At 42.6% G+C, this 27,202-nt stretch overlaps 1 protein-coding gene across 1 annotated transcript in view; it reads left to right on the top strand.

The window, feature by feature from the left end:
• Positions 1–27,202, top strand: part of Atrnl1 (attractin like 1) — a 540,190-nt gene that overhangs the window by 77,088 nt on the left and 435,900 nt on the right. The window contains exons 14-19 of the mRNA XM_032892246.1: positions 1,752–1,884; positions 6,419–6,600; positions 8,915–9,128; positions 11,405–11,593; positions 17,036–17,254; positions 22,459–22,596. Coding sequence (XP_032748137.1) covers positions 1,752–1,884; positions 6,419–6,600; positions 8,915–9,128; positions 11,405–11,593; positions 17,036–17,254; positions 22,459–22,596 — 1,075 coding nt within the window. The remainder of the gene's footprint in view (positions 1–1,751; positions 1,885–6,418; positions 6,601–8,914; positions 9,129–11,404; positions 11,594–17,035; positions 17,255–22,458; positions 22,597–27,202) is intronic.

Here is a 27,202-nt window from a genome sequence, read left to right as displayed (position 1 = left end):
TTGTTCTGGGCCACTGTAAGTAAACAGGCCGAACAAGCTATGAGGAACAAGCCAGTAAGCAATGTTCCTCCATGGTCTTCAGTTCCTGCTCCAGGTTCCTGCCCTGCCTTCCTTTCGCGTGGGCTGTGATAGGGATGTGTAAGCTGGCATAGACCCCTTCTTCCACAAGATGCTCTTGGCCATGTATTTTTATCAAAGGAGTAGAAATCTTAACTAGAATGTCCATGTGTGTGTGAGCTCATGCCTGTCGGCCAGCGGACAGTGTGCAGGATCTGTTCTTTAATTCCTCTTCATGCATTCTGGGGATCCAACTTAGGTCGTTTGACTGTCTGAACCATCTCAGCTGCCGTAGAGCATTTTATAAAGCGGGGGGGGGGAGTAATATTTTATCAGTAAATACTTTTGGATGGTTGCTAAAGTTAGATAATATGAGATAGTTATATGTTAACTTTAAATTTTAGCCTTAGTGACTGAAAATTAGTGTCAGCCTGACCTATGGGAGAAAGTCAGATAAAAGCAATTCTCTTTATTGACGATCACAGGATTGGTGTGTTGCTCACAATGTACAATTAAGTTCCTTCCAGGATTTTTCTGATAGAGGCATATGAATGTCTCGAGCCCCAGTTTTAAGGTCTGTATACAGGATGTAGTTTTAAAATCATAGATAGTGGTAATTTTCTGTGAAGTAGCTCAACCTAGGTGTATGTAAGATAGGATATGAAGGTAACTATACCCTTCTTTATTCATCCTCAGCCAGTAACGTTTCATTGCCAGAATTAGTTGAAATATGGTTTTATGATGTAGTAAGATTGAAAAAAAAAGTAACACTGCAGTTTTCTTTGTAACCTCCATGAAGAAAGAATAACAGAGACATCAAGTAGTTAAATCCATTATTAGTTTGACGTATTCTAAAATAAATCTTCTTTGCATTTTGTTAATAGATTTGAATCTGTTTTACTACTTATTTCAACCTCATCTTCACGATAGCTTCTTGGGACTGGAATCGTCTCATGTCAGTAGTGAGAATGAATTCACGCCTCTGCTCTGTCAGACATTGGTTTTCAGATTCACTAAAAAATTCTCATTAGTTCCTGTTTCAAATTTCAAAGTACTTAATTTCTCAGGATTCTCTGATTTTAGGAACTTATTACAGTTCTAGTAACAATAGTTTACCATCTCAAATGAAAAAAAATGAGGACGAACAAAACTCAGTAGAGTTTATTTATGCAAAAGAACCAAACAAATAAAAACAAGCAAACAACATCTGTGAGTCGGCTAGGACCTGATCCATTAGAGACTGAGAACTCCTCCCTGCTGCCCCGAGGTCAACAAAAGCCATAAAAGCCAAACAGTCAGCTGTAAGATAGTGACGGGAATCCAAGTGAAAGGATTGGAAACAGCTTAGTTGGTCACAGTGGCATTTCCCTTCCACAATACGGTCTTATCAATAGCATGCTCTGATGGCTAAACTTGATTTCTCTGGTCGCCTCAGACAGTGTCTTTAAGGAATGTTCCCATCATTATGTGTCGCTTACCTGCTAGGTTGCACTGCAGTTTACCATGCAGGGCAGCAAATTCAAGCTAAATTTAATTCAGTAAATGATGGAATAATTAAGAGAAATTATGATTTGATAGATTGGGTTTGGAGATAAAAGTACATTTTAAAGTTCCATGGGGGGGGTGTTAAACGTGTGTGAATCCTTGCTGTTCAATTGTTGAAAAATAACATATTTTATCTTTCAATTTTTTAGTCTGTCAGAAACTACACTAAATGTCACATAAGAAATGAGCAAATTTGTAACAAACTTACAAGTTGTAAAAGCTGTTCACTGAACTTGAATTGCCAGTGGGATCAGCGGCAGCAAGAGTGCCAGGCCTTGCCAGGTAACTACTTCATGGTTTGATACATGAGTATTCTACTCTGCAGACTGATGTTACAGTAGCATTGTAACCACTTCATGGTTTGATACGTGAGTATTCTACTCTGCAGACTGGTGTTACAGTAGCATTGTAACTACTTCATGGTTTGATACATGAGTATTCTACTCTGCAGACTGGTGTTACAGTAGCATTGTAACTACTTGGTTTGATACATGAGTATTCTACTCTGCAGACTGGTGTTACAGTAGCATTGTAACCACTTCATGGTTTGATATATGAGTATTCTACTCTGCAGACTGGTGTTACAGTAGCATTGTAACCACTTCATGGTTTGATACATGAGTATTCTACTCTGCAGACTGGTGTTACAGTAGCATTGTAACCACTTCATGGTTTGATACATGAGTATTCTACTCTGCAGACTGATATTACAGTAGCATTGTAACTACTTCATGGTTTGATACGTGAGTATTCTACTCTGTAGACTGATGTTACAGTAGCATTGTAACTACTTCATGGTTTGATACATGAGTATTCTACTCTGCAGACTGGTGTTACAGTAGCATTGTCTGTGGGTATGGCAAAAGACATTCAGAGTTGGATTACTAAGTGTCCATTTGGCAAAATAAAACAGTGGTAGGTTCTCCTCTAGAAGACTTGTCTAGGGTCCATGACTTGTTCTTAGTGCCAAGTGTGGATTTCATCTTCTTGGGGTGGGGGGGGGGTGGGGGGTGAGGGTGGGACATAGGTCCAATGAAGAAGTAATTGGTTATCTCTGTGATGTTTGTCACACTTACCGGTGGGTCTCTGGTGGCCAGTCATTGTTGTAACTCAGGGTCACAGCTGATATAATCGATGATGACTTTCCTCCCGTGTGCATAGCACACACTACACCTGTGAGTGAAGACCAGTCAGCTGTAGGGATGAGTTCCTCGGCTTTCATCTGACTGGAGAATGTGGTACACACACACACACACACACACACACACACACACACACACACACACACACACACACACTGAGAATGTGGTACACACACACACACACACACACACTGCTATGGTAGTAGATTTCCATATGACTTTTTGAAGGTATTTGGCATTATTATCCCTCTCCATACTCCCTCTACTCCACACCCTTCTGTCCCTTAAATCCTTCCTGTTCTGTTCTCTTTAAACCCTTTATAACCGTGATCTCTGCTTCTGCTTCACTGGAAGCCCCTCCTCATGGCTCCTAGTCACCACTGCCCTCTATGGGAATGCCAGAAGAAACACACTTATCTAAAGACTCCAGTTACACCCAGGAATGAGGGAAGCAGGCACTGCTTGTCTTTCTGAGCTGGCTTACCTTGTTCAAAAGGATTGTTTTGAGCTCCCAACATTTAGTTGTGACTTTTTTTTCTTAACTGCTGGATACCATTCCCAGTCTAAATCTACACATTGTTTTCATTTACCCCTTCGTCAGTTGGTGAGCATGTCGGCTGTTTCTACCAACTGGGCATTGAGATGGAGAGGCACTGAACGGGGGTGACTCCATAGTTCTAGAGCAGGGAGCGGAGCTCTTTGGGTACATTCCCAAGACTGGTTTAGCTGGATCAAAGGGAGATCCTTCTAACCTTTTGAGGAGCCACTGCACTGATTTCCACGGTGACTCTGTCAGTGTTCCTCCCCCTTCTACACACACACACACACACACACACACACACACACACACACACACACACCAGTTGTCTTTTTTAAAAGTTTTTACCATAGCTGTTCTAACTGGGCTGAGAGGAAATCTTATTCTCAGTGGTTTGCCTTCCATCTTTTCAGAACTTTGTTAGTTTGAGGCCCTGGTTTGTAACTGTTTGTTTTCTTGCTGTTTATTTTGAGTTTTCCCTGAATTCCAGGAACTAATCCTCTGACAGACATATAACATATAAGGTGATCCCCCTCTGTTGTCTGTCTCGTTACTTGAGTAACGATGTCCTTTGCCTTCGCTGTACAGAAAGTTTTCAGTTTCATGAGGTCCATTTATTAATCGTTGCCTTTAAGGTCTGCAGTGTTGTGTTTCCCCGGCCTTTCAGTCTGTCATTGGAATGTAGGAAGACAACTGATAACTGTGCATTGATTTTATATCTACTTTGCTGAACCTGTTTCTCAGCTCTTAAGGGATTTGGATGGGTGACTTTGGGGTCTTACGTATAAGATTACATCACCTGCCGAAAGGTTGCGTCTTTCCCAGTCTGCACTCTGTGTCCCTGGCTTGCTGTGGTGCTCTAGCTAAGACTTCAATGCTGCATTAAACAGAGGTGGATAAAGTGGACACGCCAGGGGCCAGCCCCGGGGATGGCCAGGTCCTGCAGAGGAGATAAGGAGTCATGGAGGGAGGAGTGAGTCAGGTATGGTGGTCAGCAGTTACAGAGGAGATAAGGAGTTGTCCAGGGAGGAGTGAGTCAGCTATGGTGGCGGGGGTGGGCAGATCTTGCAGCCTGACTGACTGGCAGTCAGAGTGCTTCCTTATACAGAAGGGATAGATTCATGTTGTTCCAGAACAGAGATCATATCATTTTTGTCCTCGACGCATGTTTTAACTTCCTTTCAGTCATAAGTTTAGACATCCTTGATAAACAGTGACAGACAGAGTTATCTTTTATAGTTATTTTCCCTCATTGACGCTGTATGTAACTTTTAAGAGTCTAGAGGCATATTTTTCCAAAGCATGACACCACATTCCCAGGCTGGTAGCTCTTCCGATTTCAAGGGCACTAGTCAGAAAGAAAATCTCCCAGCCAGCCTGGGCAGACCGTCATGTCCCAAGCAGTGCATTAGCAACTTTCAATGGTCGGAGTGCTAATTGTCTTTAGGTCCAAGAAAAATCTTCAGGCCAAAGCTGCTACAGTTACTATTCAGCTTCTGCCACAACACAGTATTTATACATTTGTAGAATTTACTTATATGTTCAATGTTGTGTTCTTTTGTTCCTTTGTCATACAACACCCACAGCGGCTCTGTAGAGCTAACTTTTCAAAGAAAGGGAGGTCCTAATATTATTGTTGTTATTATTACTATTATTATTATTATTATTATTATTATTATTATTATTACTTTATTTTCATCATTTATCCACATTGTTCTTTGTTCATCGCTGTAAGCCAGCCAGTGTAACTTTGTTGCTGTATCTGTCCTTTGAGGGGCATACCATTTATGGCCCCCAATCTTATCTGCTACATAATTGCCTGAGTCTATAGTGGGAAGAGGTTTTCATAACCATTACTTTATTCACTTACATCCCAATCACTCCCTCACACAGCCCCTCCCCCAACCTCCCCTCCACTTCTTTCTTGATTCTTTATGAGGAACACATTTGCTTTCCTTCTGTTCTCCCTCCTCCTCCTCTTCTTCCTCCTCATTTCACTTTTTGGTAGGGTCTTATTATGTAGCTAATCCCGTCTTGGGCCTCACTCTGTAGTATAGGTTGGCTTTGAACTGCAAACACCTTGCCTCTGCTTCCGAGTGCTGGGGTTATCGGCCAGGCTCACCAAGCCCACCTTGGCTTCTGTAAGGCAGTCTGGTCTTAGGCTCCTGCACTTACATTGTTTTCCAGCTTCGTGTTCATGGGACTCCTGAGTGTGTGGGTGAGCGAGTTTCTGAGTCCTGCGCCTGCTCTTGTGCTCCTTTCCTCTGCCAGTTTGTCTCGTTGCCTTGTCCAACTTTGATGTGATAGTTTTATTTTCTTTTTTTATATTAAAAATTGAATGAATGAATGAATGAAAACCTAGCCATTTGGGTAAAGGTTAGCAACTGAACTGTCGTTTATACCTGCTTGCAAAGGAAAGATCAGCTTTCTCCAATGGAATGACATTGGGTGTATTACCACTCTAGATGAGACCTCATGTTCAGGAGTGGTTAGCCAACATTTGTGTGCATAGTGTGTGTGTGTATATGTGTATGTGTATGTGTGTGTGTATGTGTGTGTGTCTGTGTGTGGGAGAGAAAAATGTGATCAAAAGTATAAACTTAAAAATTGTTTTCAGCAATAAAATACAGTGATCTTTTGTGATGTAATTAGGATGAATATAGTCGTGATTTTGTTTTTGAGAGGTCGTGTGCTAATAACCAGACAACGTGGAAATCTTTGGAGCTGATGCAGGTAACAGGTGTTGGAGAACCAGAGCTTAAGATCTTTAAGAACGCATAAAGGAAAGGCATGGTAGTGCATGCCTCTAACGAACTAGGGAGACAGAGGCAGATGGATATCTACAAGTTCAATACCAACCTGGTCTACTTAGTGATTTCTGCTGGACACCAGGGCTCAGTAGTAAGTCTGTTTCAATGAAACCACAACAAAAAAATCATTGTATCAAAAAATTGGGAACTTGTTTTTGCTCTTCAAACTATGTCCTAACCCTTGTTTGGCATGTTGAGAAAATTTGAAAAGTTCTATTTAACAAATTTAAATGAACACAGTGTTTGAAAAGGTCGAAAGGAAAATATCCTTTTTTCTTTCTTTTTTTAGTGTAACAGTAAGATGCAATTCTTTTCTCTTTCCCTAGCTCACCTTTGTGGAGAAGGCTGGAATCACGTCGGGGACTCTTGTCTTCGAATCAATTCCAGTCGAGAAAGCTACGACAGTGCCAAGCTTTACTGCTATAATCTCAGTGGGAATCTCGCCTCCCTGACCACATCCAAGGAGGTGGGGTTTGTGTTGGACGAAATACAGAAGAACACACAGCAGGTGAGCCCTGGGACCCTCCATGGGATGGGCATATGTGGTGATCTGTCATCCGGGGACATGATTTATTCTTTCTGTCCTGTAAAGCAAATGTTTCTCTGAAGGAGGGAAATTACTTATTTCACAGTATAAATAACCGTTGGTGTGCTTGGTCGCCTGCTGTGTGTGAGAACTCAGAGAAGCAAGAAGCGCTGTTCTCAGACACAGCCTTTGTCTTATTTAAGAGCTTCCAGGGTGAGGCCATGAGGCTGGTGGGGAGACCTTTGGTTGTTACACTTTAGCAATATGTAGCAGTCTTTTTAAAAACTAAACGTTTATTGTAATCATATGGAACATACAAATGAGATGTTATTTTTGTGCCGCTAAGGGCTTCTTGTCTGCATACGTGTCCTTGACAGTTCCCCCGTAGCACGGGAAAATCAGTGCTGTTCATGTTCTGTCACAGCCGAAGCTGCAGACTCACGTTTTTGTGTTTTGAAGACACTACAACTTGTCATTAAAGTTCTGTTAGCTTTTCTGTGTTCACATGAGTTATTTTTGGCTGTTACAAAATAACCACAAATCCTGTCCCTTGAGTTCTGTATTCTAAGAATTCTTGTAGCTGCTAATCCCTGTAGCCTATTACAGCCCATAGGGAGCGGATGGCAAACTCAGGTTGACTGAGTCACATCGTATAAACCATGCTTTGTTTCACGAGAAACAGCTTCTTGCCGGAGACCACAGTGGGGACTTGTTGAAGGTGACCCTTTGCTGCGCATATCTCTTTATAAAGTGAATTATTATCCCAAGTTATTGCCGTCGCGTAGGCTTAAGATAACCCTTCTGTGGCCACTGAAGATCGACAAATTCATCCACTTTAAAGAGATATCCTGGGTCAAATGATCACTTACTTATCGGAAATGGCTAATGAAACGTTACAATGATTTATGGTGTGTGGCAGTAAATTTTCATAATATAGTAATTTATCTTTCATTTCAACAGCCTGTCTGGCTCATTTACTGAGTAATAGTTACTTTAAATGTTTTATCGCGGGCTTCACTTTTGTTTCTCTTCCTCTTCTTTCAGATTCTTATCACGATGAGTTAGGGAGTAATATTTCATTTTAAATGGCTTTTCCTTGCCGTGGATGGCGAGGGAGCACAGGGAGAGTTGCTGTGACTTAGGCACATCGTTAATCTGAGATTTCTGCGCTGGATTGATTATATGACTAATGTTATTGTAAAGTATGATTTTTAAAGAGGCAGCTTTTTTAACATCCAGAATAAACGTGTAAAATACATGATACATGTGAAGCGACATGTGGCTTTTGTGATTAGAAGCACTCTTAACCCCCACGTCTGTAACAAACTTGTCGTTGAACTGTTTTCCGTTGATGTGACTATTAAGTAGCTTAGTGACTGAGAAGATAGATCACCACATGTTGAAAAGGAGACGTCCACAATCTAATACAACATTGGCACTCGGGTTTAGAATATATTTTTGCCTTTAAATAGTAATTATGATAAATTGTATAAATACAGAACTGGCTTTGACTTTCGCCAGGTTTGATGATCAGTGAGAATATTAAGAGTAGTTACGTGGCTTTTGTCTATTGTATCTATCAGATTTTCAACATGGCAGCCAGACTTTGTCCACTTTGTTCTTGTTTACAGAACAGAGGATATCACTTTTTCTAAAATTGTATAAATGCTTATGCATAGCAATGGCAAGTCCTTGTTATGACAGCTTCATTCAAAAATCCATATAGATTTGTTAATTTTGGCCTCTGTTTCTGCACCATACAAATAGGAGCTTTATCTGTGGTTTCTTGAGTCCATAACTGATCAAGCCATATGCCGGGTAGTATAAGCTGTAGCAGCAGCTGCATGCGAAGGCTGACATTTTATTCCCCTTTTGTTTGTTTGTTTACAATTTATTTCCGTGAGATGGGTTTTACTGTGTAGCACTGCCTGTCTCAGAGCTCCAGAGACCACCTTGCCCCTGCCTGCTGAGTGCTGGGGTTTAAAGCCATTCTGTAAACTCATTCTAATAGGAGAGAAAACCAACACCAACAACAAAATCCAAAACATGGAAGGTCTAAAAAGTCATCCAACTTCGTAGCTAAGCTCAAAATCCCTCAGAGCTTTCAGAGCAGAGTTGGCGACCTCTGTTGTCCTTCAGGTTGTGCGGAAATTGTTATCGGGAGTAAAAGTGACCAGAAAGGTAGTTTATGTATTTTCAAACATAATACTTAATGAAAATAACATACTGGTTAGCCAATATCATGCAGTCCTTTTGCTTTTAACTCCTGTAAACGCCCTGTGTCCTGCTCTTTCAGAGAGTGTCACCGTGGGTCGGCCTACGCAAGATCAACATATCCTACTGGGGGTGGGAGGACATGTCTCCTTTCACAAACACGAGCCTGCAGTGGCTTCCGGGCGAGCCAAACGACTCTGGGTTCTGTGCCTACTTGGAAAGGGCTGCTGTGGCAGGGTTGAAAGCCAACCCTTGTACATCCATGGCGGACGGGCTCGTTTGTGAAAAGCCTGTGGGTAAGTGGTCAAGTCATCAGCCTTCCTTCACGTGCATGTCCTAGCCTGCTGCCAGCCCTGCTTTGTACCCTGCAGTAACTTGTACTATCCTCTCGTAATATTGATTCTCTGATACTGGTTTTTATTTAAACACCCCCAGCCGCTTTATTTAAAACTTACCTTAGCATTAACTTGCATTGGTGAAAACTTGATTTTATAGAATTTCTGAAATTTTACTTTTTTTTTTACAAAAATTTTAAGGATTTATTTTTTCTGTGTGTATGAGTGCTTTGATGGCATCTGTGTGCTCCGTGCCTACCTGACACCTGGGAAGCTCAGAGGAGAGAGTCCGATCCCTTCTTCGCGTCTTACGGATGCTTATGAACACTGTGTGTTCTGGGAACCAAACCCGGGTTCGGAAACTGTGCTCTTACCTGCTGAGCCGTTTCTCAGGGACACTATCATTTGTACAATTGTTTTCTTGATGGTTCTGATGTTATTATGAACATATCAGTATCGTTACAGTTTAGTGATGCCCTTTCAATTCAGAAGGAAAGATTTATCTTTAAGTTCAAAGACTGAGTAATTTTCAATATAACAGCTGTATTGTTTCAATTATGTGGAAATGAATACTTTTTGCTATTTCTTTTGAAGTGGACTTTGATAAGTGGGGAAAGAGTATTTGAGTTCTTTTAAAATTGTATTTTCATTGCGGTTATGTACATTTTGTGAGATTTACTGTTTTAACCACTTGCAAACGCATAGTTCTGTGGTATGAAGTATGTCCCCCTGTCTTGCAGCCACCACTACTCTTTATGTAAAACTTAGAGGATTTTTTGGCAAAATTAAAACTATATATATATATATTTTTAAATAATTTTTTCTTTTAGATTTATTTATTATATATAAGTACGCTGTCGCTGTCTTCAGACACACAAGAAGAGGTCATCAGATCTCATTACAGATGGTTGTGAGCCAACGTGGTTATTGGGAATTGAAAAACTCAGGACCTCTGGAAGAGCATTCAGTGCTCTTAACCACTGAGCCATCTCTCCAGCCCGATTATATATTTTTAAACCAAACACTTCTCATCCTTTATTCCCTGAGCCCTGGAAAGCACCATTGCGGTATTGCTCTGCCTTGGGGGACATTGTGCCCCATGCAGTGCAGTCACACAGCCTTTGCGCCTATGTGCTCTCCTCTCTCCCTTAGCACAACCCCTTCAGAGTTTATCCACAAGCACTCGATCTCGTCTCTTGCCCCAGGCAAATGAACGCCCGCTGTGTTAGTGGTCACATTTTGTGTCCTCTGGTGGGCGGACACTTGGGTTCCTCTGCTTTAGCCAGTGAGAGCGAGGTTGCAGTTAGGGCGGAGCACACAGCTGTCCTCAGGTTTGACTATTTGGAACGGCAGTGCCAGGGCGGGGCTGTGACGTCACACCCTTGGGTGCTCCATCTGAGTGAAGCTGATTATCACATATCGACAAGGTTTAATAGTCTGAAGATTTGACTCACTTTTCCACGGCCCACACCGTTTCTCGTCCCCACGGGCAGTGCAGGTTCCAGGTTTTCAGCATTTTTGCCCACAGTTGTCGCTTTCTCGCTGCGGTTTTGCCGTTGAAAAACGACCCTCATCCTAATGTGTATGATAAATGCTGTATTTTTGCATTAGGAATTTGTAGTAAGTTATATTTTTTTCACTTGTTCATGTCACAGGACATTTACTTAAATAAGGTGTGGAACATTTATGGAGAAACTTGTGACTGGGAAAGTCCAGGGTGCTGGTTACGCGCTGTGAGGCAATGGAGAGAGGAAGACTCAGATTGCAGGACTGTCTGCAGTTCTCAGAACCATAATCTTATGAAAGGAATTGTATATTTTCAAAATCAGTGCTAAATTAGCACACGGCTTTGTAAATAATTTACCTCATGTAATAATGCCTCGGTCCGCCCAATGAAGCTTTTTTGTAAATAGTAAAACAGACAAAACCCAATCATTTGCATTAAAGTGAAGTTACCCGGGCCACAGAGATGTTTCAGGGGATAAGAGCCCTGTGTGCTCTTCTGGGACACTTGGATCTGACTCTCAGAACGCACACACACGGCAGGCAGCTCCTAACTGTCGTCTGCATCAGTTTCAGATCTGACATCTTCCTCTCCTTCCGGCCCCTGCAGGCGCCAGGCACGCCTGTGTCTGTGGTGGCATACATACTGATGCGAAACACCCACACGTAGTTAAGAAATAGAGTCTAATTAAAAAAGTTAGCATGCGAGACGATCGCCTTCTCGTCCCTTGCAGTAAGTCCCAATCAGAACGCGAGGCCGTGCAAGAAGCCGTGTTCCCTGCGGACCTCCTGTGCCAACTGCACGAGCAATGGCATGGAGTGCATGTGGTGCAGCAGCACGAAGCGCTGCGTGGACTCCAACGCCTACATCATCTCCTTCCCCTATGGACAGTGTCTGGAGTGGCAGACTGCCACCTGCTCACGTAAGTACAGACAGAGACGTCAACGCTCGAGGGCATTACAGAGAGGTCTCAGTCTCAAATGTTCCCCCTAACCTCCTTAGAAATTATCAAGGAAGCCATCTAACTGGGCACTTGCTCACGGTTTCAGAGGGTCGGTGTGTGGTCATCACGTCAGGGAGCTTGGTGGCCGGTAGGCAGGCATGGCACTGAGAGCTTAATTCTGATTCACAAGCACTTGGTGACAGGGGCTGAAGGGTGGGGGCAGGAGAGAAAGAAATGCTGGGCCTGGTGTAGCCTTCTGAGACCTCAAAGGCGACATGACATGCCTTCTAACCCTTCCCAAGTACTTCTGAGAACCCAGCATTCAAATACAAGAACCCACGGGGCTCTTGTTTTTCTTCTTTTATCGAAAATAGATTTTCTTACATAACACATCCTGACTAGTTTCTCCTCTTCTTCTCCCAGTCCCCCTCTCCTCCTTGGTCTTGATCCACGTTCTTTCTGCCTCTTATTAGAAAACAAACAGGCATGCAAGGGATAATAAAAATGTGATTGATATGGTAAATATGATTTAATAAAAATGGACATCTCAGAATTGGGCAAACAGACAGAAGGAAGAAAGTCATGAGAGAAAGTACAGGAACCAGAGACCCACTTGTTCACATGCTCTGGAAACACTAAACCAGAAGTCATAATCTATATACAAAGGACCTGGTACAGACAGACACGTGCAGACCCTACATGTGCGCATGTAATGGACACACGTAATCCACCATGTAACAGACTGAAAGACAAAAACCACTTGATTATCTCATTAGGTGCAGGGAAGGCCTTTGACAAAGTCCAGCATCCTTTCATGACAAAAGTCCTGGAGAGATTAGGGATACAAGGGACAAACCCAGACACAATGGAGGCAGGCTATGGTAAGCCCATATCCAACATCAACTTAATTGGAGAGAAATTCAAAGCAATTCCACTCAAAACTGGAACAAGACAAGGCTCTCCACTTTCTTCACACCTATTCAATATAGTACTTGTAGTTTTAGCTAGAGCATTGAGAGCACTGAGGGAGGTGATGAGGTTACAATTTGGAAAGGAAGATCTTAAAGTATTTCTATTTGCAGATGATATGATAGTTTACGCAAATGACCCAGAAATTCCACTGGGAAACTCCTACAGCTGATAACACTTGTAGCAAAGTATTTAGATACAAGATTAACTCACAAAATTAGTAGTTTACCCTCATATATACAAACGACAAAGGGTGAGAAGGAAATGAGGGTAACAATATCCTTCACGATGGCCTCAAATAATGTCACATATTTTGGGGGTCAGTGACCAAGCAAGTGAAAGACTCATATAATAAAAGCTTTAAAACACAGAAGAGAGAAGCTGAAGGAGGTGTTGGCACACGGGAGGATCTCCCACGCTCAAGGTTGGTAGGATTTAGAGTAAAAAATGATCATCCTGCCAATAGCATTCTGCAGATACAGTGCAATCCCATCAACATTCTAAGACAAAGTTTCAGAGATCTTGAAAGGACAATTTTCAGCTTCGTGTGGAAACAGAAAAAGCCCAAGATAGCTAAAACCGTGTCAAATACTGAAAGAACTGCGGGAGGCAGCACCGTCCCCGATTCAGGATGAGTGGCAGTTACGGCACTGACACAGGCAGACCCATCGATCAGCAGAGTCGATCTGAAGACCTCCCGACTGAAGATGACCGGACGGACATCCACACATCTGTGGGCACCTGATTTATGATAAATAAGTGGGAAATTCACACAGTGAAAAGACAACATCTTTAACAAATGGGGTTGGCCAGAGTGGGTGCAGAAGAATGAAGAATGCCAGTAGACCCGCACTTACCACTCTGCACGGGCAAAGACCTCAACAGGAGGCCAGGCACACTGAACCTGACAGAAGGCCGCACGAGCCTGTGGTACTTGGGTAGGTGTCCAGTACCAGCCTTCCTGTTAGTGGTCTTAGGTCAGTCAGAGAGCATTTGGTTACTACCGCTGTGTGAGCATCACTAATGTGCTCTCGGGGTCATTGTATCCATGTTTGCCGAGTGACGGGGAGTGGTGGGCATCACAGCAGGACAGTTGCTTGTTCTCTCCCTTGGCAGCCTGGATGGCTTCCTCTACTGTGAAATCTAGTCCTCTGGGAGGAGGCTTTCACATCACATCCATCCAGCTTGGTTCCCCAAGGATTTGTGTTTGAAGTACATGGTATCAAGACAAATTTTGCCTAGTGGTTCTTAAGAAATCTTTGATAACTGGAATTATTAATAATATACTTTTAAGTAATTAGATATTTTATCTTTAAAAATGACTGTCAAGGAATAATAGAAGGGTTATTTCTTGATACAGAAATTTCAATAAAAGTGAAATTAAAATAATACTGTAAAGGGAGATTAAAAAGTGTGAGTTTATGTCATGTACCTCAGAAATCTTTTATCTTTCAATATTTTCTGGATCTCATGACTATGGGTAGTAATTACTCGTTTTGTTTTTTTCCTGATACTCGAAGACCTAGGTTCTCAAGCAAACTCAACAAGTAGTTTGCCAGTGAGCTGTGTTACCAGCAGAGATCTTTGCCAGTGAGCTGTGTTACCAGCAGAGATCTTTCCTAGTGAGCTGTGTAACCAGCAGAGATCTTTACCAGTGAACTGTGTTACCAGCAGAGATCTTTCCCAGTGAGCTGTGTTACCAGCAGAGATCTTTACCAGTGAACTGTGTAACCAGCAGAGATCTTTCCCAGTGAGCTGTGTTACCAGCAGAGATCTTTGCCAGTGAGCTGTGTTACCAGCAGAGATCTTTGCCAGTGAGCTGTGTTACCAGCAGAGATCTTTCCCAGTGAGCTGTGTAACCAGCAGAGATCTTTCCCAGTGAGCTGTGTTACCAGCAGAGCTCTTTGCCAGTGAACTGTGTTACCAGTAGAGATCTTTGCCAGTGAGCTGTGTTACCAGCAGAGATCTTTACCAGTGAGCTGTGTAACCAGCAGAGATCTTTCCCAGTGAACTGTGTAACCAGCAGAGATCTTTCCCAGTGAGCTGTGTTACCAGCAGAGATCTTTACCAAGGGTTTGGTATCACCTGGTGTCATTAATTCCCTCCCTCCGCACATCCTGAGTGATAGGGATCAAAACCAGAGCTTCGTATACTCCAGACCCAATTCTCAAACCACATGTTTTCTTGACAATTGAGGAAGGTAGTTATTCTTAAAATTTGATGAATTTCTTACCAATTGAAAGACTTACATTTTAATAAACCCTATTGGGTAATTTATAACACAACTTTCAAAAACTCATAAATAAAACTTTAAGATTTCCCCAAATTTCTGTATCTTACACTGTAGTCACTATATTGTCCTCAAGTTTAGGAAAAGTAGCACAGTGTATATTAGCTTTCATGTAATATTATTTTTCGAAGTGAGAAGAAAAGAAAACTTAAGACCGTTAGTTCCTGAGTCTCTATCACCAAAGGATGGATTTCCACGAAAGATTTATACTGTATGTTGCTTTGCAGTTTTGAACGAAACCAGAGCCAGTGCCGCCTTGCTTCCTAGTTCTTTTTCTAACATGAAATTCAAAGGACCAGAATATTTCTCTGAACACGACATTTTGTCAGCTGTTCTTAAAGCTGAGCGTCTACTTCAGAAATAAAAGTAGGAGATTAGAATTTTCTTTCTCAGTACAGAAATGTAGGATTCTTTAATCCACGAATCCCCCACTTGTCTTGAAAGTCCTAACAGTAATGTTGTTCTGAGGACAGTTTAATTTATCTAAAATACATGATAAGGATGTTTTACTTATAGGTCCTTAAAAGGATAATTATAAGGCACAGTGGTTTTCCCAGGGAACTCTAGGTTCATCAGCCACTGTGAACTGTCCATAAGTCCATCAGCCACTGTGAACTGTCCATAAGTCCATCAGCCACTGTGAACTGTCCGTATGTCCGTCAGCCACTGTGAACTGTCCGTAAGTCCATCAGCCACTGTGAACTGTCCGTAAGTCCGTCAGCCACTGTGAACTGTCTTGGGTGTGAGGCCTTCACTTTTATGTCTTCACATGACAGTCAGGAACTGGAACATACAGCAACATAACTGTCCCTAGGTGAGGTTTGGTAGTTTTTATTATTTCTCATTGACTTCAGAGTAAACACATACCATTTTGAAGATAGTCAACAACTGTCAACAATTGTGGCAAGTATCTGTATCATAGATAAAAGAGAAACGCTTCAAATCCAGGAGACTAAGGAGGGGTACGGCAGTGCACGGAGCGTTCAGCTGCTTAGTGTCTGTTAAAGGGATTGACACGGCACTGTGGATTGGGAACATTAACTCCCCTCCCCCGTATTGGAAATGGATTATTTCCTCATATAATATATCCTGATTACAGCTTGTCCTCCCCTCCTCTCCTCTCCCCTCTCCTCCCTCACCCTCCCCTTCCCTCTTCCCTACCCTCTGTATTTACTCGTTCTGTCTCTCATTAGAAAAGGCTTCTAAGAGAAAGCAACCAAACATAACAAAGTAAAATATAACAAAATAAAACAAAAAGCATCATCACATTGAGGCTGGACCAGGCAACAAGAAAGGGAGAGGCCTAGGGCAGGCTGGGCCTCAGACACCCCACTCATTCTGCGCCTCGAAAGTCCCATCACACAGCACTGAGCTGAAAGTTGACGTGTGTAATATACACAGAGTGCAGGCCAGAGGGCCCCGCACTTGACTGCTTTGAAGACATATGAGCCTTTGCGGTAGTTGCTGGAGAGGGCCATGTTCGATGCCCTCCTCCTCTTAGCTCTGCACGCCTCTGCCGGCAAAGGGAGAGCTCTGAGGGAGAGATTTGATGAGGATGTCTCATTTAGAGCTGTGGTTCCAAGGCTCCAGAAAAGGAAAAACACTTTATGCCCACGAATTACCGTCTACAAAGTTAAACAAGTGAATGCTGTGTTTTATTTCTTATTACAGTTCTTATTGGCTGCTTTATCATGCTAGTCTCCAGGGTTCTTGGCCCTCAAACAGCTCACAGCAAATGACTCCTCTGTGGATCCTGGGGCCTAGCATTTGCTGCTGACTTTCGGGGGTTGTCTAGGCCTCCGCATCTGTTTCTCAGCGTCCCACGGCTGGCCAAACGCGCAGGAATCTTTAAGGACTGCCGTAATTATTTTCATGGGCATCATGTTTCTCGTTTTTTTTCTTTTAACATTGACTTTATCTTCTCTTTGTTCCCAATATGTACTATGTATACATGTGTGCATATTTGTTTGTGCATATACCATACACATCATATATCTGTATGATGAGTTTTTCCTATCTCAGATATTTATGCAAAAGTATTTCTATCGACTACAGATGATATTTTAGTGTTACTTTTTCTTACCACATTTTTATGAAGCATACAATTCTGCTTGATTATAAAAGTCACACTTTGGTTTTTAATGCACCTGTCTGTCGTGCAGCTCAAAATTGTTCTGGATTAAGAACCTGTGGACAGTGCTTGGAGCAGCCCGGGTGTGGCTGGTGCAACGATCCCAGCAATACAGGAAGAGGATACTGCATCGAAGGGTCTTCCCGGGGCCCAATGAAACTTGCTGGGGTACACAACAGTGAGGTGGCTCTTGACACCAGTCTCTGCCCCAAGGAGAAGAATTACGAGTGGTCTTTTATCCAGTGTCCAGGTAACAAGAGTTTCATGTCTTCATGAACACACAGATTTGTTATCGTTTGTATCCCTGTAATATCCTAGAGTTCTCATGCTCTCCCATGTTTCCAGCAAACCCCACGGAGAGCGTGGATGCAGTGTACTGAGCATCCATGGTAGAAAGGTGGCTAGGACAGAGGAGGGGACAGGTGGGGGCAAGGACACCTGTGTGATGTCATGGAGGAGGCGCCAGGCGGGGGCAAGGCCGTTTACTTAGGAGATGCTTCTAAGAGTATAAATGAAGGAATGAAGAGAATCTAAAACGAAGCTAGAAAATCAATATGTGTGTTATTAGGCTGGCTACGGCCCAGCAGTGTGGCCCTCAGAGCCTGGGGACATGGGAAGAGCCGTGATAAATGATACTCTGAGGAGTTGCTCCTCTGAGGTTGACGTTTATCTACTTCTACATCTCTTCCTGATGCCTTATGGGTGCTATCCAGGGATCTCACAAATAGTTTTCCTTGGGACCAGGGAAAGCCCGAGGCAGAATAGTTGAGAGCTACCCAGAGGCTGCTTTGCATGGGTTGCTTTGCTACAGCACTGAGACCATAGAGCAAGTGACAAACCAAACCAAACCAAGCAAGAGCAGCAGCAGTAGCAGCAGCAGCAGCAGCAGCCCAAAGGACAAAGCTGCTGAGTGCTGTGCCTGCATCTTAAGTGTAAGTTGCTTACCAAGAGACGCTCGTGATAATTTAAAAAGACAATCCGATACAAAGCAAGGCGTGTGGGAGGAACATTTAGTCCTGTGTCAGGAGTGGGGCTAGGGCTTGCCTTTCACTAGGCATCAGTAAACTCTGAGGAGGCATGGAAGCACTCTGTGTTTATATATCTGCATGTGTACTCTGTATGTATGAATCTGACTGTACTATAGGTCTGTCTGTCTGGTCTGTCTGTAGGCAGTGTATAACTGTTTGTCAAAATCCATATTGTGTTCTTGGGATGTAGCTCAGTAGTAGATTACTGCCCAGCCTTTACAGGTTGTTGGCTCAATGCTTAGTACCATAAAACAAAAACAAAAACGAAACAAAAATTCCTACCCTTATATCACAAAATGTGAAATTTATTATATATATTTAAAGCCATTTACCTTAAAAGAATTCAAGAATGGAATGCAAATTGTCAAAAACGAACCTGACTGTACTATAGATCTCTCTCTCTCTCTCTCTCTCTCTCTCTCTCTCTCTTTGTCTCTCTCTCTCTCTCTTTCTCTCTCTGTGTGTGTGTGTGTGTGTGCGCCTCTTTCTCTGTCTCTGTCTCTCTGTCTCTCACTGTCTTTCTCTTTGTCTGTCTGTCTCTGTCTCTGTCTGTCTGACTGTCTGTCACTCTCTGTAGAGCAAGGCTATAGAGAACCTATATGTAAACTTGTGGTATCCTGGTGTGTTACATCTATTCCTGACAAGAATTATCTTATAATTCTAACAATTCTTTGTGTGTGTGCTGTATTTCAGTGTGTGCTTACTAGGATTCAGAGTTCTCACGATAAGGGAAGTTAAGAGCTAAGAAAGAGATGAGGACTACAATGGGTCTGTACTCAAGCTTCAAAACATACATTTGTGCTCTAATCTATACATTGAAATAATCATAAACATGCATGTGTACTTGTGTTAGTGCAGAACTATATACATTTGTCAAAATCCATGTATGTGTCCTAATTCACATATTTCCTAACCCTGTCTGATGAGAGGGCACATACGTCATGACATCCCAGAGCAATGAGCATGCCAAGTACATACACCTCTAAACCTCATGAACATGTCAAGTACATACACCTGTAAACCTCATGAACATGCCTAGTACATACACCTGTAAACCTCATGAACATGCCATGTACATAGACCTCTAAACCTCATGAACCTGTCAAGTACATACACCTGTAAACCTCATGAACATACTTAGTACATACACCTCTAAACCTCATGAACATGCCTAGTACATACACCTCTAAGCCTCATGAACATGTCAAGTACATACACCTCTAAACCTCATGAACATGCCAAGCACATACACCCCTAAACCTCATTCTCCAGTGGAAGAGTCAAAGGTTTTCTTCATAAGGGCCGATTTTATAGTTGGGGCAGGGAGCGCACAAGATAAGCTTAGAGCATTTTTCAGTGCTGAAGGAGGAGAGGGAGAGACAGAGGGAGGAGGGAGGAGGCAGGAGGAAGCTAAACTGAAAGACTTCTCAATGTGTCATACCCAGGCAACAAAATAATTGACTCCCCTCCCCCTCCTCCTTCCTCTCCCTTCTCCTCTCCTTCCTATGCTCCCTCCCCCTCTCTTGCATGCACACATGAACTAATTGGGGAGAGGGAGAGAGTGCTGTGAGGGGAGAGCTACAGCTCTGAGGGTGATTGGTCCAAGTATCTTATTTATGTATGAAAGTGTATAATAAATCTCATTATAAATAACACACTAATATAATCACTATGATGTGGTAAAGAAACAGAAAAAGGACATTTGTAGCAAAGCTGTAGAGTACAACTGAAGTCTAATTTAGGTAGTAGTGTTATAGTATAATTAACCAATGTTAACTTCTTAATTTTGCAAAATTTTGCAGTAAGATTCTAACTAACATTTGGTATATAATTATTTTGTGGTATTTTTGCAACTCTAGAAATCTAAAACTCTGTAAATCTAAATTTTAAAGTGCGATTTGAAAGCAACACAGCAGTTTTAGAAAAGTGGCCAAGGGACACCCACGGAAGGGAAATGTCATCGTTGGGTTGAAGATCCAGTGGGTGTGTCAGATAGGTTAAATATGACATTGACTGTGTGGTGCTTTTCTGGAAAGAAAGTGTTTTCTCGTCTCAGTTCTTTGGTTTACTCGCACAACGTGGGTTGTAGATGCCTTTCATGGGTCATTCCGAGCTGCCTTTGTGAGGCCCGGCCTCGGCACAGGATGCCTGTTTGCTTTCAGAGTCGCTCCATCGAGTGCTGACGTAGGCTTCCGTCCAGCATGTGGTGTGAGAGGAGAGTTTACGTTTTTATGCATCCTTTTCTTTCATGCCTAGACTTTGGTGACATACGAGATTCTTTGCTGTCTCTTTGGTCTCATGGTGTGCTTTTGGTAATTTGGTGGTTTCTCCAAATTGAGGCAGGCGATAACATCAGTTTATGTCTGTGACTCAGTTTCCCTCCCTTACTGGAAGGTGGCAACCGGTACCTTTGCTGGCCTTGCTAGAGTTTGGGAGCCACCCCTGCCGATGCTTGCCCGTCTGTCTGATGTACAGCATTTTCCTTCCAGCTCAGTCTCTGCCCTGTTTTCAGTCCTTGGCTGTTTGCTTTTCCTTTAAGATAAGCTGTGTATTTGTGTGTTGTAAAAGGTTGTAGGTAAATTGTGTCTTTGCCTTGAATTTCCGTGTAAGCATGTTGGGTATTTACTAATAATGTCACGAAGACATTCTCCAGTGCCGCACATCTGTCTATGGAGAGCCTGTGTTTTCAGAACTGTGTGCTTTATTTGCCTGTCAGATGATGAATTTGTCATCATGTTTTATTTTGATTTTTTTTTCCTTTCGTCTTTCCATAAATGAGGAGCCATCTGGGGTAGATTTAAAATGTAGGTGGAATAAAATAGATGGATTGTCTTCAGTTTTATTTTTGTTCTATAGTTATGTGGATATCAGAACCTTTAAAGTAAGTTCACCCTGGAAGAATTGTTCAGTGTCAGGTCATGCTACCTTTTGGTGCAGTCTGGTGCCAGTGTTGATTAAAGCATCATCGCAGGCCTAGGAGGATAGCCTTCTTTTTCTGTGTTTGATACAGCTGTTTACAGTAGGCCTTGTCCTCTGTCATTGATAGGATGTTTGTTGTAAGCATACCAGTTGCCATCACCCTCCCTTCGCAGAATTTCCCCTTGCAGTCAGGTCTAGATCCTATCATGTCTGCATGATGCATCCTTTTCATTAGATCCACTGTGACACACAGCCATGGGGAGCTGGGTCCAAGACACAGGTTTCTTGGCTGCCTTTGAATTTTTTGCATTCAGACAGGAAAGATTAGTTGGCCTCTGGCCAGCTGTGGTGTTTTAATTTCGTGAGGTGGTGTTGGCCATTCCTGTGCTTTTTGTTTGTGTCGCTATCACCACTCCCAAATTGCTGCTCTTGTGGGAACATCCCTCGCTCGACCATTTCCGTCATAACCTGTAGGATGCGTTAGGTGGGAGAGCTAAACGTAGCCCTCTTACTCGGAAGCACGTGCTTCGACTTAGAAACTTTTTGTGTGGTTTGAAATTTCACAAAGTGTACTAGCCTGTTTCTTATTTTGATTCTTCAGGCAATTCTTGACCTGTAGTGGCTATTCATGTTTCTAACCTGAGTGAATTAACTGTGGATGAATTACTTATGTGTACGGCACGTCTCCACAAAACTTCCCCTTAGCCATTTAAGCAGAAGCCCTACAACATAATGTTTTCAGTATAAAAGAACTCCAAGTTGGCCATTGGTGACTGACGTAGCGAGGTCTGCTGAGCTTTGGAAAGGCGTTTGTGAATTTTAAGGCATCTGCAAGCAAAGTCACGATGTTTTAAATATATTATTTTACACATTTAATTTTCTTTACTGTGAACTTTCCGTTAATAGATCTGCTTGTTTTAATAGATGGTTTAGAAACTGTCTTGTTATTTTAAGAAGATACACCTTTGTTCAAATGAAAAGATTCCCTTTGTTCATCTCAGTAAACAGACATTTTTGGAAATAAAGACCTGTTGCCAGATACTTTTCCATATCTATGATTTGTTATTTAGTATAAGTAAAATATGTTTATGAGATATTAAGAACTTACTATCCTTTATGAAAGTTATATTATCTAATCTTGTCTTTATGTAATTTAATAGATAAAATATAAGATTCTCTAATGAGAATATTAAAATATTCCTTATGTACTTGTAATCTTGACATTTCACATTATCTGTAGCCCCCACACCTTATCACTAATGAGGTCAGTTGTGACCTGCAATACGATGTAGCCACTGTCATGTGTCACTGCTGCTGCTCTCAGCCCTGTGACTTACTTAGTCATGTGTCACTGCTGCTGCTTTCTGCCCTGTGCCTTACTTATTTAAAAACCAGGGGATGCTCTTTGCCCTGGCTAGAATTCGATTTTAAAAGTAACCAGTTTCAAGTGACTTCTGCACAGTTACTGTTACTGGGTTCTTTGTGACACTGTTACTCTTTCCTTTAGCTTGCCAGTGTAACGGACACAGCACTTGCATCAACAACAACGTCTGTGAGCAGTGTAAGAATCTCACCACTGGGAGGCAGTGTCAGGACTGCATGCCGGGGTACTACGGAGACCCAACCAATGGCGGGCAGTGCACAGGTAAAGGTTTTCATGTTCTTCAGAGTGTATGTGCTGATCAGAAGGAGGAACGAGAAGTGAGATAGCTCTTCCCGAAAACAGACCAAGAATTATTTTTCCTATCCAGCGTCATTTATTTTTGAAGGTAGTATTTTTTTGGTTAGAGACTGTGAATTATAAAAACTCTGCAAGATGCTTCTTTTAAAATATTACTTTTTTAAACTTGAATGCATACTTATTACAAGAAATGTAGTAAAGTGCGTACAATCCCATTGATAAAGTGATCACTGCAGATTTTCTTTGATAGATTATTGACTTTTGGAATAAACAGTTGATAGGTAAAGAATGGTACCTAAAAAGCAACTAGGATTTCTGTGTGATAGCAGCGGCTTCCCCTGCACTGGGAATGGGTTTGGTCAAATATCAATTCTGTTACTTTTTAACAAAACAAAACTTGTTTTTGACTGGCTTTTCAGTTAGCTTGGTTTTCTTGTTTTTCATTCTCACTGTTGCTTTATAGCCATGACTTTTTTCCCAACCTCCTGGCCTCCTTTTTAAATTCCACCCACCACACAGTGCGCTGCAGTATGTGGGTGCTGGTAGGACCATCCAGTGGAACATGGACTGCATTGAAGTAGACCGAGTCTCCCTACCTCAGCCGTCAGTTCCAAGGATCTCCTCAGCTCGGGCTAGGATCCACTTGCCCACAAATGCCCATCCATGCTGGACCAGAGCTGTTTTGATCCCTACACAGGTGGTGTGTATGTGGCTACAGCTGCAGGGTTCATCGTGCCAACCTTCCTGCCATCGTGGGAGAATTTGTGTGACAACATCCTCTCCGCCACCAACCATTGGCCTTTTATGGTCTTTCGACCTCCTTTCTGTGGTGATACCTGAACCCCGTGGGGAGAGTATGCACTGTGGATGTCCCAGTCAGGGACGAACACTGCACAGTCTCTTACGCTCTGCCGTTTGACCTACGTGAATCTCTGTTGGGTGCCACATACTACAGCAGGGAGGTTCTCTGATGACGGCTGAGAGCTATGCTATCTGCTGCTCTAATAGATTAGATGTGGAGAGAGTGCAGCTTAGTACTATATCCATTTAACAGAGTGCTGGCAGTAATTCTTCCTCGAGTTTATGACTCACACAGCTAATGGTACTTGGCCCAACTCGGGACCAGGTATAAATTGTTTTGTGGAGTGCGTCTTCAGTCTGATCAGAAAGTGTTTGGTTTCTGCCGAAACCTGTCACTATAGCTCAGTGGGCACACCTCACTGTGCTGGTGCTTACTGTACTTCACTTCGTTCACAGCTGAGCGACTGTCCACCACTTCCCCAAGTGTCCACCACTTCCCCAACCTCAGTTTTGTACACAGCAGCTCCTGGTTCTGTGAAAGCTAGCCAGGAGGGACAAAGTTTTCAGACCACTGCCAGTTTGATTCCTTGTGTCCCCAGGATCCGGGGACATGGTGTCCTTAGCAAGTGACTTGCCATCTAGTTCTGGAGGGTAATGAAGTTCACTGTATTTTGAGAGAAGAACGTTCCAGACAAAAGTAGCAGCTGTGATAGCTGTCCTTAAAATCATTTTCTAATGCATTTGAGAGAAAAAAAAAAAAAAGATCCTCAAGGGAGCTGATGAGGGGACTGTAGTGTGGAGTGAGGCTGAGAGCATGAGAAAATCAGAGGGCCTTGTGGGAAATGGTGAGAGTGTGCCGTGCGCTCTGTGTAGGAGAACGAGATGCTCCTGAGTGTTTGCAGTGCAAACAGTCAAGATTAAAAGTTTAGAGGGAAAGTTATTGTCCTTTTGTCCGTTGAGAGATGGCGGAAGCTGAGACCAGTGTGGTGGCGTGAGAGGTGGGTGTAAAATCGTTTGATTTTGAGTGTAATTTTTAGTTAGATTCTGAAGATTTTGTTTCCTCTTGTGAACTGGTCCTCTGGCCTCTGGCCACCACTCTCTTTCCGTCTGTCTGTCTTTCCACCTTCCAGCTTCTCTCTGGCCAGCCGGTCTCTGTGTTTCAGGGTAACAGCATTCTGCTGCTGCCTTCTTAAACTACAATGTATCCATCCAGTCTGCTGCTGAGGAGGCTTGAATCGTATCTCCCTTTGATTATTTTGAACACTGCTACGCATGTGGGCACATGGACACTGTTATAGTCCCTGTACCGCCATTTCTTTGAGCTGTTGCTGTGGTATCTGGACAAATATTTCCAGAGCCTTGGCCATTTTTAATACGGGCCTTGTTTTATTGCTCTCCATCTGCCCGAATTGTAAGACATCTTTATATATTCAGAACAATAGGCCCTTATAATACTGCGGTTATCAAATATTTGCAGACTGTAGATCGTCTTTAAAGGAAATCACAGTGTCCTTTAAAATATAAACGTTTTGGGGATGAAAAAGACGGCTCAGTGGGTAGGAGCTCTCTCTGTCCTTTCAGGGTTTCGTTTCCGAGTGTCTGTGTCAGGTGGGCTGGGAGCCTCCAGCTCTGCCTCCAGGGATCTGATGCCATCTGTGGCCTCCAGGCGCATTGTACACCCACATTCACACACACAGATGCACACACACACAACCAAATGTGCACGTTAAAACACTAAATCTTTCAAAGTACAAAGATTTCTAATTTCTTAAATGTTAAATTTCTTTGAAAAATTTCTCTCATATTCTGATCATATGGATGAAATCTACTTAATGTGGGGTTTCTTTTTTGTAATTAAAACATTTATTTTTATCTTACATTTTGCTGGTGTGTACGTCTATGTACCACATGTTTGCAGTGTCCCTCGTAGCCAGAGGAGGGTGTTAGACCCCTGGTACTGACAAGCACATAGCTGTCAGCTGCTATACAGCTGCGGGGAATTGAACCGGCGTCCTTTGGAAGGGCAGCCAATGCTCTTCCTCACCGAGCCGTCTCCGCAGCCCTTGTTGGTTGCACTTGTGGTGTCATGAACCAGATGCATATGACTGATTATATAAACTTTTGCCGAAATGGAAGAAAAGGAACATTTTGCTCTCTATGATCGGCACAGAATAATTTAAACTGTTATGGAGGACTTTATGCTTTCAGCAGGCAGGGTGCTTTGAGAAATATGCTTCCCTTTGGGTATGGTATTCTGCTGCTAGATTCAAAACTAGTTTAATTATTCCATATTAATTTCTGTTACTGACATATCACATCTGGCAAGCTAATTAATGCACAGTAAATAGAAAATTAAATGGGATGAAGGATTAATGCCTATTGAATTCCTTGGTGCAGACTTTTATGAAACTTTAGATAATCCTTGACTTTTTTTTTTAGGTCCTAAAAGGTGGCAGGATGATGCCCTGCTGTCTGTGACTTTATGTTGTCATGTGATATATAAAAATAACCGATTTTATTTTTATGGCCACATTCATCACCAGTTAGGTGACGAATAAATGACATGTCACATTGGTAATTTATGTAGCAATGACTAAAATTAAAATGTAAAAGGTCAGAAAGCATACATTTGCTGTCATTTTCTGGGAGCTGAGCTTCGGTCCTCTAGAAGAGCTGTACCTGGAGAGATTGCTCCAAGGTAGAGAGCACGCACCACTCTTCTGGAGATCGGCCCTTGTGTTAAAGGCGTCTGACCAACTGGGGCATCTGTCTGGCGCCTTGTGAGGGATTGTTTATAGATGAAACAGTGTGTGCTTCTTCTAAGTACTCACCCTCAGTGCCAACCGATGCAGCCATGCTGTGATTGCCAGCATTCAAAGTTAGCAGGTCAAAGCGTGCTGGTAAAATTGAATAGCACAGGTGGGCATGGTGGCGCATGTCTGCAATCCCAACACTTGGTGGCGCTAGCATAGGAGAATCGTGTGTTCAAGGCTGCATACTGCAAATGTAACTTATTTGCCAGATCTAATTGTCCTCTTGGAGGCTTACTGCTGAATAAGCTCACCCTTTCTAGTTCTTTCTGAACTCTGGCTGGTTGGTTCAATTCAGATGTTTTGGCCAAGCTCCTCTCCAAACTAACTGATTCAAACTGTCATTTGTTGGTTTCTGACTGAATTGCTCCGATTGGCCTCAAATAACTCTGGCAATGTGTTCTAATTTTCTGGCTCCTCCTTATTCTCTGGCTTATTCTGTCTTCACCTGCAACCCGTCTCTGTAAAACTGTTTTCTCTCTCCCTCTGCTCTTCTAAGTTCTTTCTCATGTCCCATCTCTGACCCATTCTGTCAAATCTTTCTCTGATTCCCCACTTGGTCTGCCCCTCAATTAAGTGTCATGTTCAAACATAGCTGCTTCCTTCTACAAACTGACCTTACCTTCACTCTGAGGGACTAACAGCGTATGCTAAGGGCATGTCTGCATTCCAGACAGATCACACAGACCTAGAAGGTCTTTGCATGTGCTCCTTTGTTAGAACATCCATGTTGCTGGCTTACCCTTCCTCTACATCTACATCCTATGATGTTCAAGGCACTGTGAGTTAGGAAGTGAGGCTTTCCTCAAAAACAAACAAACAGACAAACAGCAACAATAAAACCAGGGATGGGGCTTTTGGTGAAAGGTATAGCTTTTCCTTCCCATGACAGGACATGGGTCCAGTCCCCTTCATATCACCCAAACATTGTATGATTGAGACTTTTTCTATAAAAACTT

This window comes from Rattus rattus, chromosome 2 (genome assembly GCF_011064425.1).
Source record: "Rattus rattus isolate New Zealand chromosome 2, Rrattus_CSIRO_v1, whole genome shotgun sequence".
Lineage (NCBI taxonomy): Eukaryota > Metazoa > Chordata > Mammalia > Rodentia > Muridae > Rattus > Rattus rattus.
The sequence above is the reverse complement of the archived record's forward strand: the minus strand, read 5'-3'. Positions and strand labels throughout refer to the sequence as shown.